We start from the raw sequence: 13,711 nt of genomic DNA on the forward strand, positions 1-13,711 counted from the left end.
GTCTTTCTAGGAAGCATTAGGAAAGAAAACTGCCACAAAGCTCACTCTGGCCTGGGGGCAGGGGGGGGGTGCGGGGAGGACCCTGAAATAAAATAACTCACAGAAATCTACTGGAAAATTCAAACTTGGGAAAATCCCCTCAAATAAAATGCCTGTATAGAGGTATTAGGAAAATGTTAATCGCATGGCCTTTGTTTTTATGAGACAAACCAGATGACATCCTTTTTTCAACTTTACTTGAAAATCAAAATCCGTGCTGTTTCTAAGTACTTCTTTACCCCTAAACAAATCAAGTATGGATTTTATCCAGTCCACATATTTTGACTGCCTCACTATTACCAACCTGTCTTATCATCTCAGCAAGCACATTTATTCTCTTTTACAGAATTCCTCCACATCATTATAAAGCTGATCCACATTGATTAATTGATCCACATTGATCTTTAACATCAGAATTTCTAAAAATATCATCTTTGCAAAAATGAGGTATAATTTGTACACCCTTGTTTTGTTCTGGGCCATCTTTTCCCTTCTTTGTGCACCATCATAATTATTGTAATGACTAGACTACAGTTGAAAGATTCATCTGACATCCTTCTTCCCTGTAGCCCAGGACTTACGCCTGCCTGTCTTCTTATTAAAATTCATTTTATGTAAACTTGAGCTCTATCTAAGAATTGGAGCAAAGAGAAACACTTTTTTTTTTTTTTTTTACAGTTTCTTGAGAGCGCTTCATCTGCTATTGTGTTGTACAGGTGAGTTGATGTTGCTCGTGTCTAGTAATTACTCCTGGTCCAGGGTCTCTCTTTAAGGACATTAAATAATATCTCACACAATGGGAGTGTTCATTATGTGATGAGTTGTGCTTATTCACCATTTGGCAGCTCTCATTCTTCATGGAAAAGAGAACAGAAAAAAAAAAAAAAAAACCAAAAACAAAAACCAGACCTAGAGAATCTCTTAGGTCAGCTCTTTTTTATATCATTGTACCTGGTCTAACATTCACATTTCAAAGCTGTCTGAAATTGTAGTCTTAATTAACTTTTAGAACTATGTATACAAGCTTATAGAAGAATATGTTTATAAAATATGCATACATTATTTGGGTATCTGTTCTCTTTTGTCTTGTCAACTGGGCTAAGTATGATTGTATGCATATATCGCCTATCATACAAATCTGACTTTTACCTCTGACTTTCCTCTCTCGTTGTTTATGGGTGAATTTACTTGACCATGTAATGTCAATTTCACAATTATGTTATTTGATATGTACTCTGTTACCATCTTAGATTTCTGCCAGCAAAATACATAAATTTAAAACGAGTGCTTCCAGAAATAATATGTATGTGTCTAATATTGGCCTTTTATGTTTTTTCCTGATTAACAATTTCCCCTGATTTCTTCAGTTAAAATAAGTAAACATGCTATTCGTTATGGTCTGAAGCCAGCATATTTTCTTTTGAAAGCAGTATATTTTACAATGTGTGCCTCAAAAGTGACCGTGTTAAAATTATAAATGCCTACCCTAGAAAGCAATCCAATTCATGGTTAGCAATAGCAAAGTAGTTTTGCTTTTTTTTTAATGCAATCAAGATTCCCAATGACGAGTATATTTACTATAAAATAGTAGATGCATAAATATTAAATGAAAAAATGTTTTGGCCACAAGTCCCATTCTTAACCCATCCTTTCATTGGTCCTACAACAGTTTTATCTGTCCAAGGAGATAGCTCCTATTGTCAGTAGGTATAGACAGCAAATAATTATTATGATATAACTACATTATCTCCTCTTACAGCTGCCCTTTGAGGTCCGTCAGCTCCTTTATTGTAGGAAACATAACATGAAAAATTCATTCACTCACAACACCTATGCATTTCCCACATCTACAAATAGTGTATGCTCAAAAAGTGTTCGCTGTTGATGTGACAGTAACTCATATGATGGACTTGGGATATTTTCTGCTCTCAATCAATAGCCAATTTAATAATGTTTTCCTTTGTCAATAATGCCTCTTGTTTTCTTGCAGCAAAGGGAAAAATAATTGATTGGGTTATTATTTTGGATATATGTTGAAGATTTTTAAATGATACCTATTTAAACCTAATTTTACAATTTACTACCTCTTCTACAGTTTCGTCAGGAAAAATTATCTGGTGGCTGGTAAAATGCCAAAGAATAATCTCATAATGATGATTGAAATAGAGTCTTAGACCATATGACGCTAACATTACTTAACAGCTTTCAACTGGAAACATCGAATTTAAACTTTTCTTTTTCTTGGTGGTGATTTTCACAGTAAGTTTGCCAAACAACCATTTTAATACGATCTTTGAAACATATTTGATTTAGGTAACCATTGGGTTAAAAGAAATAAATGATGGACAACATAATTAAATTCTAACCCAACAGTGTTTATAAAACAACAATTAACAGGCTAAAACCTTTTGTTGTTTTAGGTATTGTCATACTAAGTTACAAGATTCATAACCTAACTTTATTGAGTGCAAAATATGCTTCATGATATTTTCATGATCTTATTTCATAGTTATTGTTATTAAAGTTAACCTCACTGCATGGGCCTCCATAAAGCAATTTCCAGCAGTGATATTTTTTAACTTTTCACATATACAAAAAAAAGGGGGGGAGTATTTTGATTAACCTAAAAGTGTTTCTCATTTATAAATAGGCAAATCAATATAAAATGCACAGTCAGATAAGTCCTCATGTAGATCATACATATATATATATATATACCTACTATTTCAAGTAAAATCTATATAATATTTCAAGTGTATCACTTCCAATTTCTGCACAAATTCATAAAGTGTTATTGAGTTGCTCAATACTCTCTATGAATGTTTCCCTATTATGGTGGTAAAGAAAAAAAGGTAAAGAACAACTAGCAATAAATAGCACACTGTCCTTAAATCATTCAAGCACATTCAGAAAACTGGAGCATTTATAAAGTCACAAAGTGAGTAAGCTACCCAAAAAAGTAGCACTGAAAGAAAGTAGTACTGCAAATAACTTTATTCTGCATCTTACTCATATTTGTGCATTACCTTTCACCATATCAACAAACAGGCCACAAGGGTCTACTGCAGCTCACTGTTATTTTTATTCTTCAGGCTTCACTGATACTTTAGTGCTCTCAAAGAAAGACAAGAAAATCTTTACAACATACCTGGTCATTTATCTGGCATGCAACGAGGTTGTGCTGATCATAACAGCCAGCGAACCTGATGTACTTGAGCCAGCTTCCTACATCTGGTTGACTAGCATCTATGCAGAACTTCACATTGCAAAACTCATCTAAGATCTGGAAGGAAGAAGATGAGAACAATCAATTTCCATATCAGTTCATTCATTAGAATGGTTAATTGGTTGAAAATATTTTATTCGAGTGTATAGTCCTCCTTTATGTCCTTTAAAAAAAAAGTCAGACAGCATGCATATTAATAAAGGAGGAATAATAATAAGTTATCTTAGAAGCAGCAATGTACTATTTTTTAAAAAACAAAGCAATTGTACATTATTGCAAAAACTGATCAATCGGTTTTTAAAAATGCTTGTTTCCCTGTTATGAATGAATGAGTGCTATTGACTTAATTTTATTCAATGTAATTTTTACAAAAAACACAATATTGAACAGCATATATTAACCTAATACTTCTAAACTAAGTAGTCCATGTTTTAGGTTCAGATTGTCTTCCCATGTAAGTGTATACTTTCACATTTTTGCCCTTTAAATAAATTCAATTCAAAAACTTTAAAGATCATTAAATTCTTTTCGCTTTGCATTTCACTAACATGAAACAACTGAATCACACCCTTAATGGAAAAAGATAATAAGATTTGTCTCATAGATTTGTTTCTGACCAAACTTAAGAAAAATAAATGAAAACAAACGATTGGTGAACACTCATGCAAAATATGGCAAACTAATGATTTAGTTAACAGATGCCAATGCATGTTTCAATTTCACATTTAGTAAGCAAAAAGAAAAAGAAAAAAAAACTGGCTTGTGAACAGGTAAAAAATATATATAATAATATTGTAATAAATTGCCACCATTATCTATGGCTGTGTACTGTTATTTTTCACGAGATTTTACATTTGGCCTATCCTGAATATTAATCATTACTTAGGACACCTTAAACAAAAATTGAAATGGGAAACGTCCCTCTGTAAGGTTTTCCACACTTAAACGCAGCTATTCTGATTCACTAGCAGCAATAATGTTTTAAACATCAATAGCAAAAACTGCAGAGCTGTTGACCTAATGGCGAGTAACTAGAAAGGGTGGTAATGTTAATGTCAATCAGTTAATGCAAACTTGAGGAAGTTTCCTATCACAGACTAAATAAGACAGCCTAGAGCAAAAAAATAATGAGTTAAATAACTCCCACAGAACCCTGCCGTATTTACACCCATCTAAAAGTAAAAATTAAACTCTTGGATGCATAGACCAAAAGCAATCTTGCATAGAATTCAGGTAATCACCTAGTTGCAGATTCAACTCATTAACTCACCCACAAAATTCAAGAAGAAGCCCAGTGCTCTGAGGGCTCTAGTCAAGAGGCATTATGAATAAGCCTTTGGCCATGAGGCAATTAAAGGGCAATAAGTAGTCCCACGATTTAAGAAAGAAAAATCAAAACAGAAGATAGGGATAATAATTGCTACACACCCAGACACCCACACGACACAAATCAGGTCGTTTTCAAAACACCTCTTCACACTAACAACAGAAAGTCTGCGTTTAAATACCCTCTCTAGTGAGAAAGACAAATGTTAACAATTTCTCATTTTTAAAATCACAAACTTTAAGTTGTTTTCCTCAACTCTCAATGCTGAGTGACTCCAATGGCAACTTGAGAAACCCCCGCCCCCCAGATGTCTACGGGGAGCATAAATAACAACAGCAATACACATTTTAAAATAGTAAAAAAAAAGTTGGGATTTTTGTTTTGTTTGGGGTTTTTTTTTTTTCTTTTTTTGACTTGTTTGGTTTCTGGCTATCTTTTATTATTTGTTTTCTTGACTAGCAAAAAAAAAAAAGAAGGCAGTTCTACTGACACACTAGAGAAATATTTAATGAAGGAAATAGGGTGAAGTCAGTGAAATGCAACACCAGTTCCATTTCATATTTGCAGAAAGACGTGGAAAACTTGTTAATTTCAAAGTCAAGCATCATCTATCCCCTTAGCTTTCGAGCATTCCCTTTTGCGGGGGCAGGGAGTTAAGGATTGCCTCTACTGCACATAAAAATCCTAGGTGTAATTTTATTCCGTGTTAACATTATTGCCATCGCCACTGTCAACAGTGGAATTAATTTAAAAAGAGGTTCATTTCCAAAGAATGTCTTTTTACAGATATGTTACATGGATCATTCAACTATTTCCCCGACATTAGTACCTTTCTGACTCTCCATATTCTTGCCCCAAGACAAAAATCTGAACTTTCTCCAGAAACGTTCCCTACCCCACCCACCCACCCCCCACCCCAGCCCCAGCCCCAGCCCCAGCCCCAGCCCCCCGGGGGTGAATTATCCACTTTTGATTTGCCAAGAGAACTGCATTTGTCTCCCCCAATGTCTTCATCGTCTCGGAAATCTCGAATGAAATAAAGTAAGAACGCATCTTCCGTCATTTCAGCTAACACACTCCTGTGTTGTTGTTGTTGTTGTTGTTGTTGTTGTTGTTGTTTTTCTTTAAAGCTGTCAAGTTCCAAAGAGAGCTTGGGAAGAAGGAAAGAAGGAAAGAAAGAAAAAAAAGAAAGAAAGAAAGAAAGAAAGAAAGAAAGAAAGAAAGAAAGAAAGAAAGAAGGGAAGAAAGAAAGAAAGAAGGGAAGAAAGGATAAAGAAAGAAAAAGAAAGGAAGAAAGAAAGAGAGAAAAAGAAAGAAAGAAAGAAAGAAAGAAAGAAAGAAAGAAAGAAAGAAAGAAAGAAAGAAAAAAGAAAGGAAGAGGGAAAGGAAGAAAATAAAAAAGAATTCCCTTTAGGTGGACTTCAGAGAAAGGCCCTTTCAAGAAACCAACAGCAAGAGGAAAGAAGGGGGAAAAAATCCCCAGGATCCGGCCAAAGGGTCCGAGTGTGACTTTCTCGCGAAGCAGCGCACGGTGTTGGACAGCTCGGCTGCACTTGGCAAGGTGGCCCCGGCCCCGAGAGCCGCTCCAAAGTCGCGTGGCCGGTGCCAGGAATTCAGATTTTGGCAAAACCCCACCTTCTGCGTCCCTGATACCGACGGACAGACACCCGGCGGGAGGGGAGGGAGGGAGGGAGGCAGGGAGGGAGGGAGAAGCGCGGGAGGAAAGAAGGCCGGCAGCCCGCGGACAGACCCGCCGGAGGCCGGGCGACCCACCCCGGAGACGCGTCCACACCGCACCGCTGCCCCGGAGGGACGAGGAGGGACGAGGACACCGCCGGCCCGGGCCGCGTAGATGAGCCGCCGGGCTCCGCGGGGCCGCGGGCGAGTGGGAAGAGCAGCCCGGGGGCGGGGTGGGGGGAGGCGGCGGGGGGCGCCCCGGGGAAGGGGTGCCAAGGCAGGAGACTCTCCCGAGTTACAGCCTCTGCACATCGCCAAGACTTTTTTTTTTCTTTTTTTTTTCTTTTTTTTTTTTGAGAGTTCTCTTACCTTCAAGATTTCTATGGCCTCAAACTCAGCAATAAAAGGCAATCACAGAAGAATGAAAACAAACAAAATACCATCATCGGCAGCCCCCAGCTTTCCTGCACGAAAATCCTTTCAAACGATCCCGAACCACATTTCGGGATGTTTAAGAAAAAAAAAACAAAAAACAAAAAAACAAAAAAAATAAAAAAAAAACAAAAACAAAGAAAAAAAGAGAGGAAAAAAAAAAAAAAGCCTCGCGTCTCGATTTCCGAATAGGTCTCTCTGATAACTTTGTCCGCCTCTGGGATCTGCTCGCCAGGACCACGCGTTTCAGATTTATTGTCCGCCAACTGTGTATTTTTAAGACCAGAAATGAAGTCTCCTCCTGTCTGGGTGACCCGGGTTTGGTGTGTTTTGGCTTTTTTTTTTTTCTTTTTCTTTTTCTTTTTTTTTCCCCCTTTCTTTCCCCTTCTCTCCCCTTTCCCTCAACGAGCTCGGAGCTATTCCTTCTGGTTCACATCACCTCCCTCTTTTCTCACTTTCTCTTGCTCTTATCAGCCCGATGTGTAATGAAAGTTATCTGAAACCCACTAAAACTTCTTCCCCTTCTCTCTCTCCCAGTTCCAAGGGGTGGGGTGGGGTGGGGTGGGGTGGGGGTGGGGGTGGGGGTGGGGAGGGGGGGACAGGCAGGAGGAGGGGAGCCCGAGAAGGTGGGGGGGCCCGGGGAGGCGCGGGCAGCGGGAGCCCCCCTCGAGATCCTCCGCAGCGCCGTCCCCGGTGCGAGACCCTCCCGGGATCGTCCCCTTTCGCAACTCCAAGCGCAGCCGCCGGGTTTCTATTTCGTGAACTGTCTCTTTAAAGAGGATCTGCTCGGCCATCCAGAAAGAACCCGGGGCGAGGGAGAAAGGGCGCTATCTCCCGCCGCCCGGAGGGATCGGAAGCCAGACGACGGGCTCCTCTTTCAGTAAATTTTTAAAGTGACAGCAGCCTCCTCTGGCGGGAGAGGTCACAAAAAGGTCGCCGGGACCCAAGTCCTATAGGGACGGACTGACTGTGGATACACCATCCCCCTTAAACATGTAGATTTCCCCGGGTAAACAACCAATGGGGAGATCTCGCCAGGCAGGATTTCTTTCCCTAGGGAAATAGCCTCTGTTTCGCTTGTCCTGAAAGCACAAGTGTGTGTGTGTGTGTGTGTGTGTGTGTGTGTGTGTGTGTGCGCGCGTGTGTAGACGTTGGAGATGGGGGATGGGAGCGATCGGCTGGAGAGGTGCTTTTGGGGCGGGGGGTGCGAGGGTGTGTGCACCCAGGCTGGGGGTGGGGCGGCGCCGGAGGGGGCGAGCTTGGGGTTTAGGGTAGAGAGACGCTGGCTCCTGCTCACACCTCAAGTCATTAGTTCAGAGGTTTCCCAGAAAACAGCAGCCGTCAAGACACTGAAAGTTGACATGCCCATTTCCAGTTTTCTGCTAAGCATCTTTTAAAAATGATGATTATTGAGATGCATACTCTGTTCCCTCCAGTATTATAGTTAGGTCAGCTGAAGAGCATGCTACTTTTTCAAGCCATAGTTTCCTTAAAAGAAAGTCATTTACAAAATCTGAAACTTTTCTATTTTATTTTTTTTTTGGCATGTAACCTGCCCAAAGAGCGTCTTAAGGTGTCAAGGGCTTGGAGCGATGGACAATTATGAGGGGTTTTTGTTTGTTTGTTTGTTTGTTTGCGTTTGTTTGTTTGCCAGATTCTGTGATACCTCCATTAAAACACCATGAACGTTTCTTAAAAAAAAAAAAAATGGAATGAAGCAGTTTCACAGCTCAGGTTATTCTTAAACTTCTTAACATTATCAACGCTGCTTTGGGGGATCAGTCGTAGTGTCCGGGGTGATGAATTAACTTTCTAATGCGCAGGGTCAGTTTCCATCAAAACTTTTCAGAAACGGCCCTGGAAGAGAGAATATAGGGAATGCGTGGCCAAACCCAAAGAGCCTACGGATGTACCTAGGGCCACCCTTGGAAAAATCTAGTAAAACCCACCGGTTCAATGGAAAGAAGTGCTTGTTATCACAAAACCCCATTCATAAAAATAAACGAACAAATCCAACTCCTGGGCTCGACAATGGGAAGTTCAGCCGAGGGAGCGGGTCGCAGGGACCCTCGCGGGGTCGGGGGCGCGGAGGGAGCGCGGAGGGGGCGCGGAGGGGCCCGCGGGGGATGCTCGGCTCTGTCAGCACCCGGGGACCACGCCAAGTCCCCTTTTTGTTCTTCTCCAAGTGCAAACAGACGTGTACATCTAGTCGATGTGTCTTTCCCCAAAATGCTGATTGGAAAACAAACAAACAACAAACAAAAAAATAGTAACAAAAGGGAGGGAGGTGGGGGGGGAGAGAGAGAGAAATGACAAGAGGTGGTGACTAATTCGTTTCGGGGGCCTGTTATCTGTGACATTGAACTGTTATTTCAGATAATGGCCATTGTTTGAGGGAAAATCGCACAGCCAGCCGTGGTAGGTAGGACAGGAAAAATCCTTTGTAAATAACCTAAAACCCGGGCAGATATTCCCATGGAGCTCGGCGCTTGAGAACCTTTAAGAGCTCCCGGTTTGCTGCCACGGATTCCGGCCCTTCCTCGACTTGCCCATTGTCGGAGCCCTTTTTTTTTTTTTTTTTTTTTTTTAATTTAGCCATAAATTGGACCGGCTCGAGCTATGAGCTGTTCTATTTTCTTCCTGTCAGGATGAGGGATTTGTTTTATGATGCATTGTGTATTAAATACAAGTAATCTGGGGAACCGATTGCTTCAGACAGTGCGGCCCGATCAGGGGGTCTGAGAGCTCAGCGCCCCAATCCCCCCGCCCGCCCCGGCCCCCCACCCCCCACCCCCTCCTTGCCCTTTACAAAAAAAAAAAAAGCGGCTCTGAAAAGGAGGAAACGTCGCTGGGTAAACAAAAGGTCGAGCAGAATCAGCGGCAGGTCCCGGCTAAATTAGGATTCCGTGGAAAGGGCCTCCGAGTTTTTTTTTTTTTTTTTTTCCTTATATTGGGTTCGGGTGGGGGAGGCGGGGCGACTCTGGAAGCCCGGGCACCTGCAGGTGCGGCAGGAGGCCGGTAGATGGCGTTGCGCCCCGAATTAAGGCCCCGCGGCCGCGGCTCTAACCGCCCAGGTGCGGCGGCCGCCGCCTGGGGCTGGGACCGAGCCCGGGCCGCGGGGCCACCGGGCTGAGCCGGGGCCACCTCTGCCGGGGGCGCTCCCTCCTCCAGGCAGGGCCAGAAGGGTGAACGCCTCCTCTCTGAAACCTTGCAGAGATTTATCTCGAGGGATGGGGGGTTACTTGGCCTCATCATTATTATTTTATTAATAGCATCATCATCCGTCTTGCTCCCCACTGAATAACTGGCGACAGGGACTCAAGGAAATCATCAGAAGGACCCGGGCAAACACTAAATATTAATCTCTCTCCCTCGCTCCCCCCCCCCCACCCGCACCCACCACCCCCTTGGCTCCCGCGCTGCTCCCGTTCTCTCCCACCCCGCCCCCCTCTCTTGTTTGATGATAGGAGATGTGCAAACTCCGTATAAAGACAGAGTCACCCCGCTTTTGGACCCCAAGGGCACAGCGGGAAGTGTCAGAGGAAGGTCCTGAAACCCCAGGGTAGGCAGATGGGCCTTGCGTCTCCTGGAAGGAACCTCTTGCCATCTAAATGACTGTTTGGGAGAAGACCCTGGCCCACGGCCTCCCCCCGGAGAAGTGCCCCAGAGGAGGAGGCCGGAGCTGGAGGCCAAGGTGGTGGCAGGAGGCGGGGGGGGGGGGGGGGGGGGGGGGGGGGGGGGGCCGGGGGCTGGCTTTCCTCCCTGGGTAACTGGCTCTCCATCAGGAGGCTTCTAAAACAATAAATAAATACAAGGAGCCAAATACCACCAACAATTCCCTTTATTCTTTGGGATTTCTGGTGAAATCTGTTTACAGTAGTTCCCAGTTACAAATTAATCTGCAAAAGCCGCTGTCTGCTCAGCAGTAATCAGTAACATGCGTGTTCTGCAGCGTTTAGCGCTGCCCTTGAAATGGGCTATTAAAAATAATGGTTTTACTATAATCTCAAACCAACTTTAATTTGCAAACATGTATCAGGACAAATGATCTAAATATTAAGGGGATGGCACAGAGGCGCCCACGACAGCAAACGTATAGCTCTGGGGGAAAGCGGAAAAGAAGAGTGATTCATCAGCGGTGTTTAAAGAGAGAATCGGACTGTTCAAGCATTCTTTTCCAGAAGGAATTATTGTCTTTTCTCTCTCTCGTTCTGTTAATTGTGGCGTACCAGGAAAAAGGCATCGGAAAATATGAGGTTTGAGTGTGAGTTGATAGATTTTCTGGGAGCTGTAAAGATCCCCCTTTGGCTGATGGCAGGGCTGAGGTGGGAGAGGTTAATGTGTTTTCTTCCTGGTTTGAAAAGGGCATAAACCCTCCTCAGGCCCCTTCCTTCCTCCCCCATCCGCGAGGATTGCAGAATCTTTAAAAGGCTCAAAGATTTCCAATAAGGCCACTGGCTCTGCCTCCATTGTGTAACTGTTTATTTAAAATAAGTCAATATATTAGTTAAAGCAGTAAGAAGTTAGTGCTCCAGTATTCAAGGGATTCCCCCAAGACTGTAAGCTGATGCCTCTTTTAAGCCTTAAACTTCATGGTTGTCCCAGAAGTAAAAGTTCTGCTAATGGAGACCCTATGGGCATGGTACATTCCAGCACGTCATTAAAGGAAAGAAAAGCAGTCCAGCCAAAGCCAGATGAAATGACTGCACTGTCCACTTTTAATAGGCTTCCTGTGGACAAACAGCCCTGTAACGCTCTGCAGAGGACAATATTTAAAAACAAGACAACTTGCTGGCAGTTTTCAATACCATAAAGTTAATAAAGTATGTTCCCATTCACCCTGACATTATGTTTTTAGTTTATAGAGGAAGGCACTTTATAACCTCAGCCTAAGTAGAGTGCCCTTAATTCCGCAGCTCTGGGTTTCTTGAGGTGGCTAAATATACACTGAAGTTCAAGCCTGACATTTTTGTTTTAACGCTGGGTGTTGTTTTGGGGTGTTTTTTTTTTTTTGTAGCTTTTCAAGAACGTACAAGTGCATTTTTACATTTCTCAAGCGCAATTTCATTCATGGAGATCCTGTGAAATCTTGTTTCATACAGTTCACGTCCAGAAACATGAAACAATCTGAGAAATTGACATTTGGCCGAACAATAACTGCTTGCTAATTAAATTAGCTTCATGTATAGATATTGATGTGTGTTTAAAAAGAAAATCGATGCTTCCTTTAACACATCGCAATAGGATTTCGTAAAACTTAGCCGAGACGAAGATAAGAAAAAAAAAATACATATGTCTTTAGGATTCAAGAGACTCCCCGTTGCTTCTCATATAAATATTTTCTCCCAATACAGAAGCTCCAATTTGTCTCTCCTCTTTCTTTCTCTCCAAATTCTCGACCACCTACAAGTTCTTCTCCCAAATACTTTCTTTTACTTAAAAGTGAGGCTTGCAATGAAGCACCACATTTAGCAAGAGAAACTAGATCAGAAAGCCATGGAATCAAAGGTAATATTTAGTTTAATTTTTAGTCTATATGTTTTCATCAGGGGAGTATTTCACAAGATGGGCTCACCTAAATTTGTAGGTGAATTCCGTGGTTCTGGGTAGGTAGACCCGAACAAAATAGTCCAGCACAAAAAAATTTATAAACAAAAAGGGCTCTGAATGTCTATAGTCACCAACATACATCATCGCTGCTCAGGAAAGATATTTCTGGTCTCTCTTGATGGATTTTGTCTTTTTTCTAATTTTTTTTTTGTTTTAAATCTATGGGTTTGGGGGGGGAACTGTTGAAAAAAAAAGAAAAAAGGAAATTAAAGGTAAAAAAATGTAAATAAAAAATTTCCCTTGGTCTGGAAATGGGCCCTACTGAAAGCATGTTAATCTCCACCTCAGTAATTTGGTTCTCCAGGAGAAGACAGAAGCCCTGCTGCTGTGCCCTGCACTTCATAAATCACATCTTTATGTGGACAAGGTCAGGGCACCTAACAGCTCAGACATGGGCTTTTGCAGTGGCTCGAGGATTCAGGCATGTTTACTCTCCCGCTTGGCTCTCCGAGGAGTAGTCCAGCACGCTTCTAATTACTTTTGATTATTTTCATTTGCTGGGGTCAGTCTGGCTTGCCAGGACTGCTGGAGGGTTGATTTCCTACAAATCTTGATGTCTTTGTAGGACGGCACTGTGTGCGTTCAGAATTAGCACCCCGTTATTGTCCCTCCAGCATGGGATCCTTCATAACAGATACTGTGATATAAAAGTTTCCCCAGTGAACCATTACCTACTTCCTATTGTATTAATTACCTACACAAGCGTAATCACCTATCTGATCTTTAAAAAAAAAAAAAAAAGGCAGGCGACTTTCTTACCAGTTGAGTATTTTATAGTATGTTTGGCCAGGATGAAAGTGAATTTCCTTTTTATTTATTTATTTTGCTTTGACTTTAAATATATTTAGTAATGACTAGCAGGTCTTTGGAAACTAAGATGAAATACTTTGCTGAGACAACAGCTCGAGTGAATAAATTATTATAGTCAAAGATTTATTTCCTAAACTCCAATTAAGACTGCCATATTTAAAATATTTTTTGTTGGGCTATTTTGATGTATTTCAGTCCTAAGCTATTACGCTGAGTGGTTATTTTGTGTCTAAAGCACAACAACAACAAAAAATTTATACCAAGTTTAAATGAAAACACTGTTATAAAATAAAAACTTTAATGAAATATGTTCGAGTAAAATTTTGGTTGGGAAAAAGAGACAAAATACCATTATTTTTCTCTTCCTTATCCACCCAAAGTAGAAATGCTTAATGATCCGATGTGTATGCAATGAAAGGGGCCTTTAAAAAAATGAACAAATAAATATTCACAGAAAACAAAAAACAAATATCCACCAAAAAATAAATAACATCGATCTGGTTTCTTTGGACAGTAAGCACTGTAGATCACTGAGCAAAAATTACTATTATCTTTTCTTTTTATGGATGATAACTTGGGTCATGATTATA

The 13,711-nt window shown here is 41.5% G+C and overlaps 1 protein-coding gene across 8 annotated transcripts in view; it reads right to left on the reverse strand.

Moving 5' to 3' along the window:
• Window positions 1-13,711, reverse strand: part of MECOM (MDS1 and EVI1 complex locus) — a 553,342-nt gene that overhangs the window by 56,415 nt on the left and 483,216 nt on the right. For 6 of the 8 annotated variants that reach the window (XM_055308355.1, XM_055308354.1, XM_055308353.1 and 3 more), the window contains exon 3: window positions 3,188-3,322. In XM_055308355.1, the coding sequence (XP_055164330.1) occupies window positions 3,188-3,322 (135 nt within the window). Of the gene's footprint in view, window positions 1-3,187; window positions 3,323-5,559; window positions 6,170-6,638; window positions 7,179-13,711 lie in introns of those variants that run through there. The other 2 variants (XM_055308359.1, XM_055308358.1) reach the window with 2 other exon arrangements.

This window comes from Nyctereutes procyonoides, unplaced genomic scaffold (assembly GCF_905146905.1).
Source record: "Nyctereutes procyonoides isolate TBG_1078 unplaced genomic scaffold, NYPRO_anot_genome, whole genome shotgun sequence".
Lineage (NCBI taxonomy): Eukaryota > Metazoa > Chordata > Mammalia > Carnivora > Canidae > Nyctereutes > Nyctereutes procyonoides.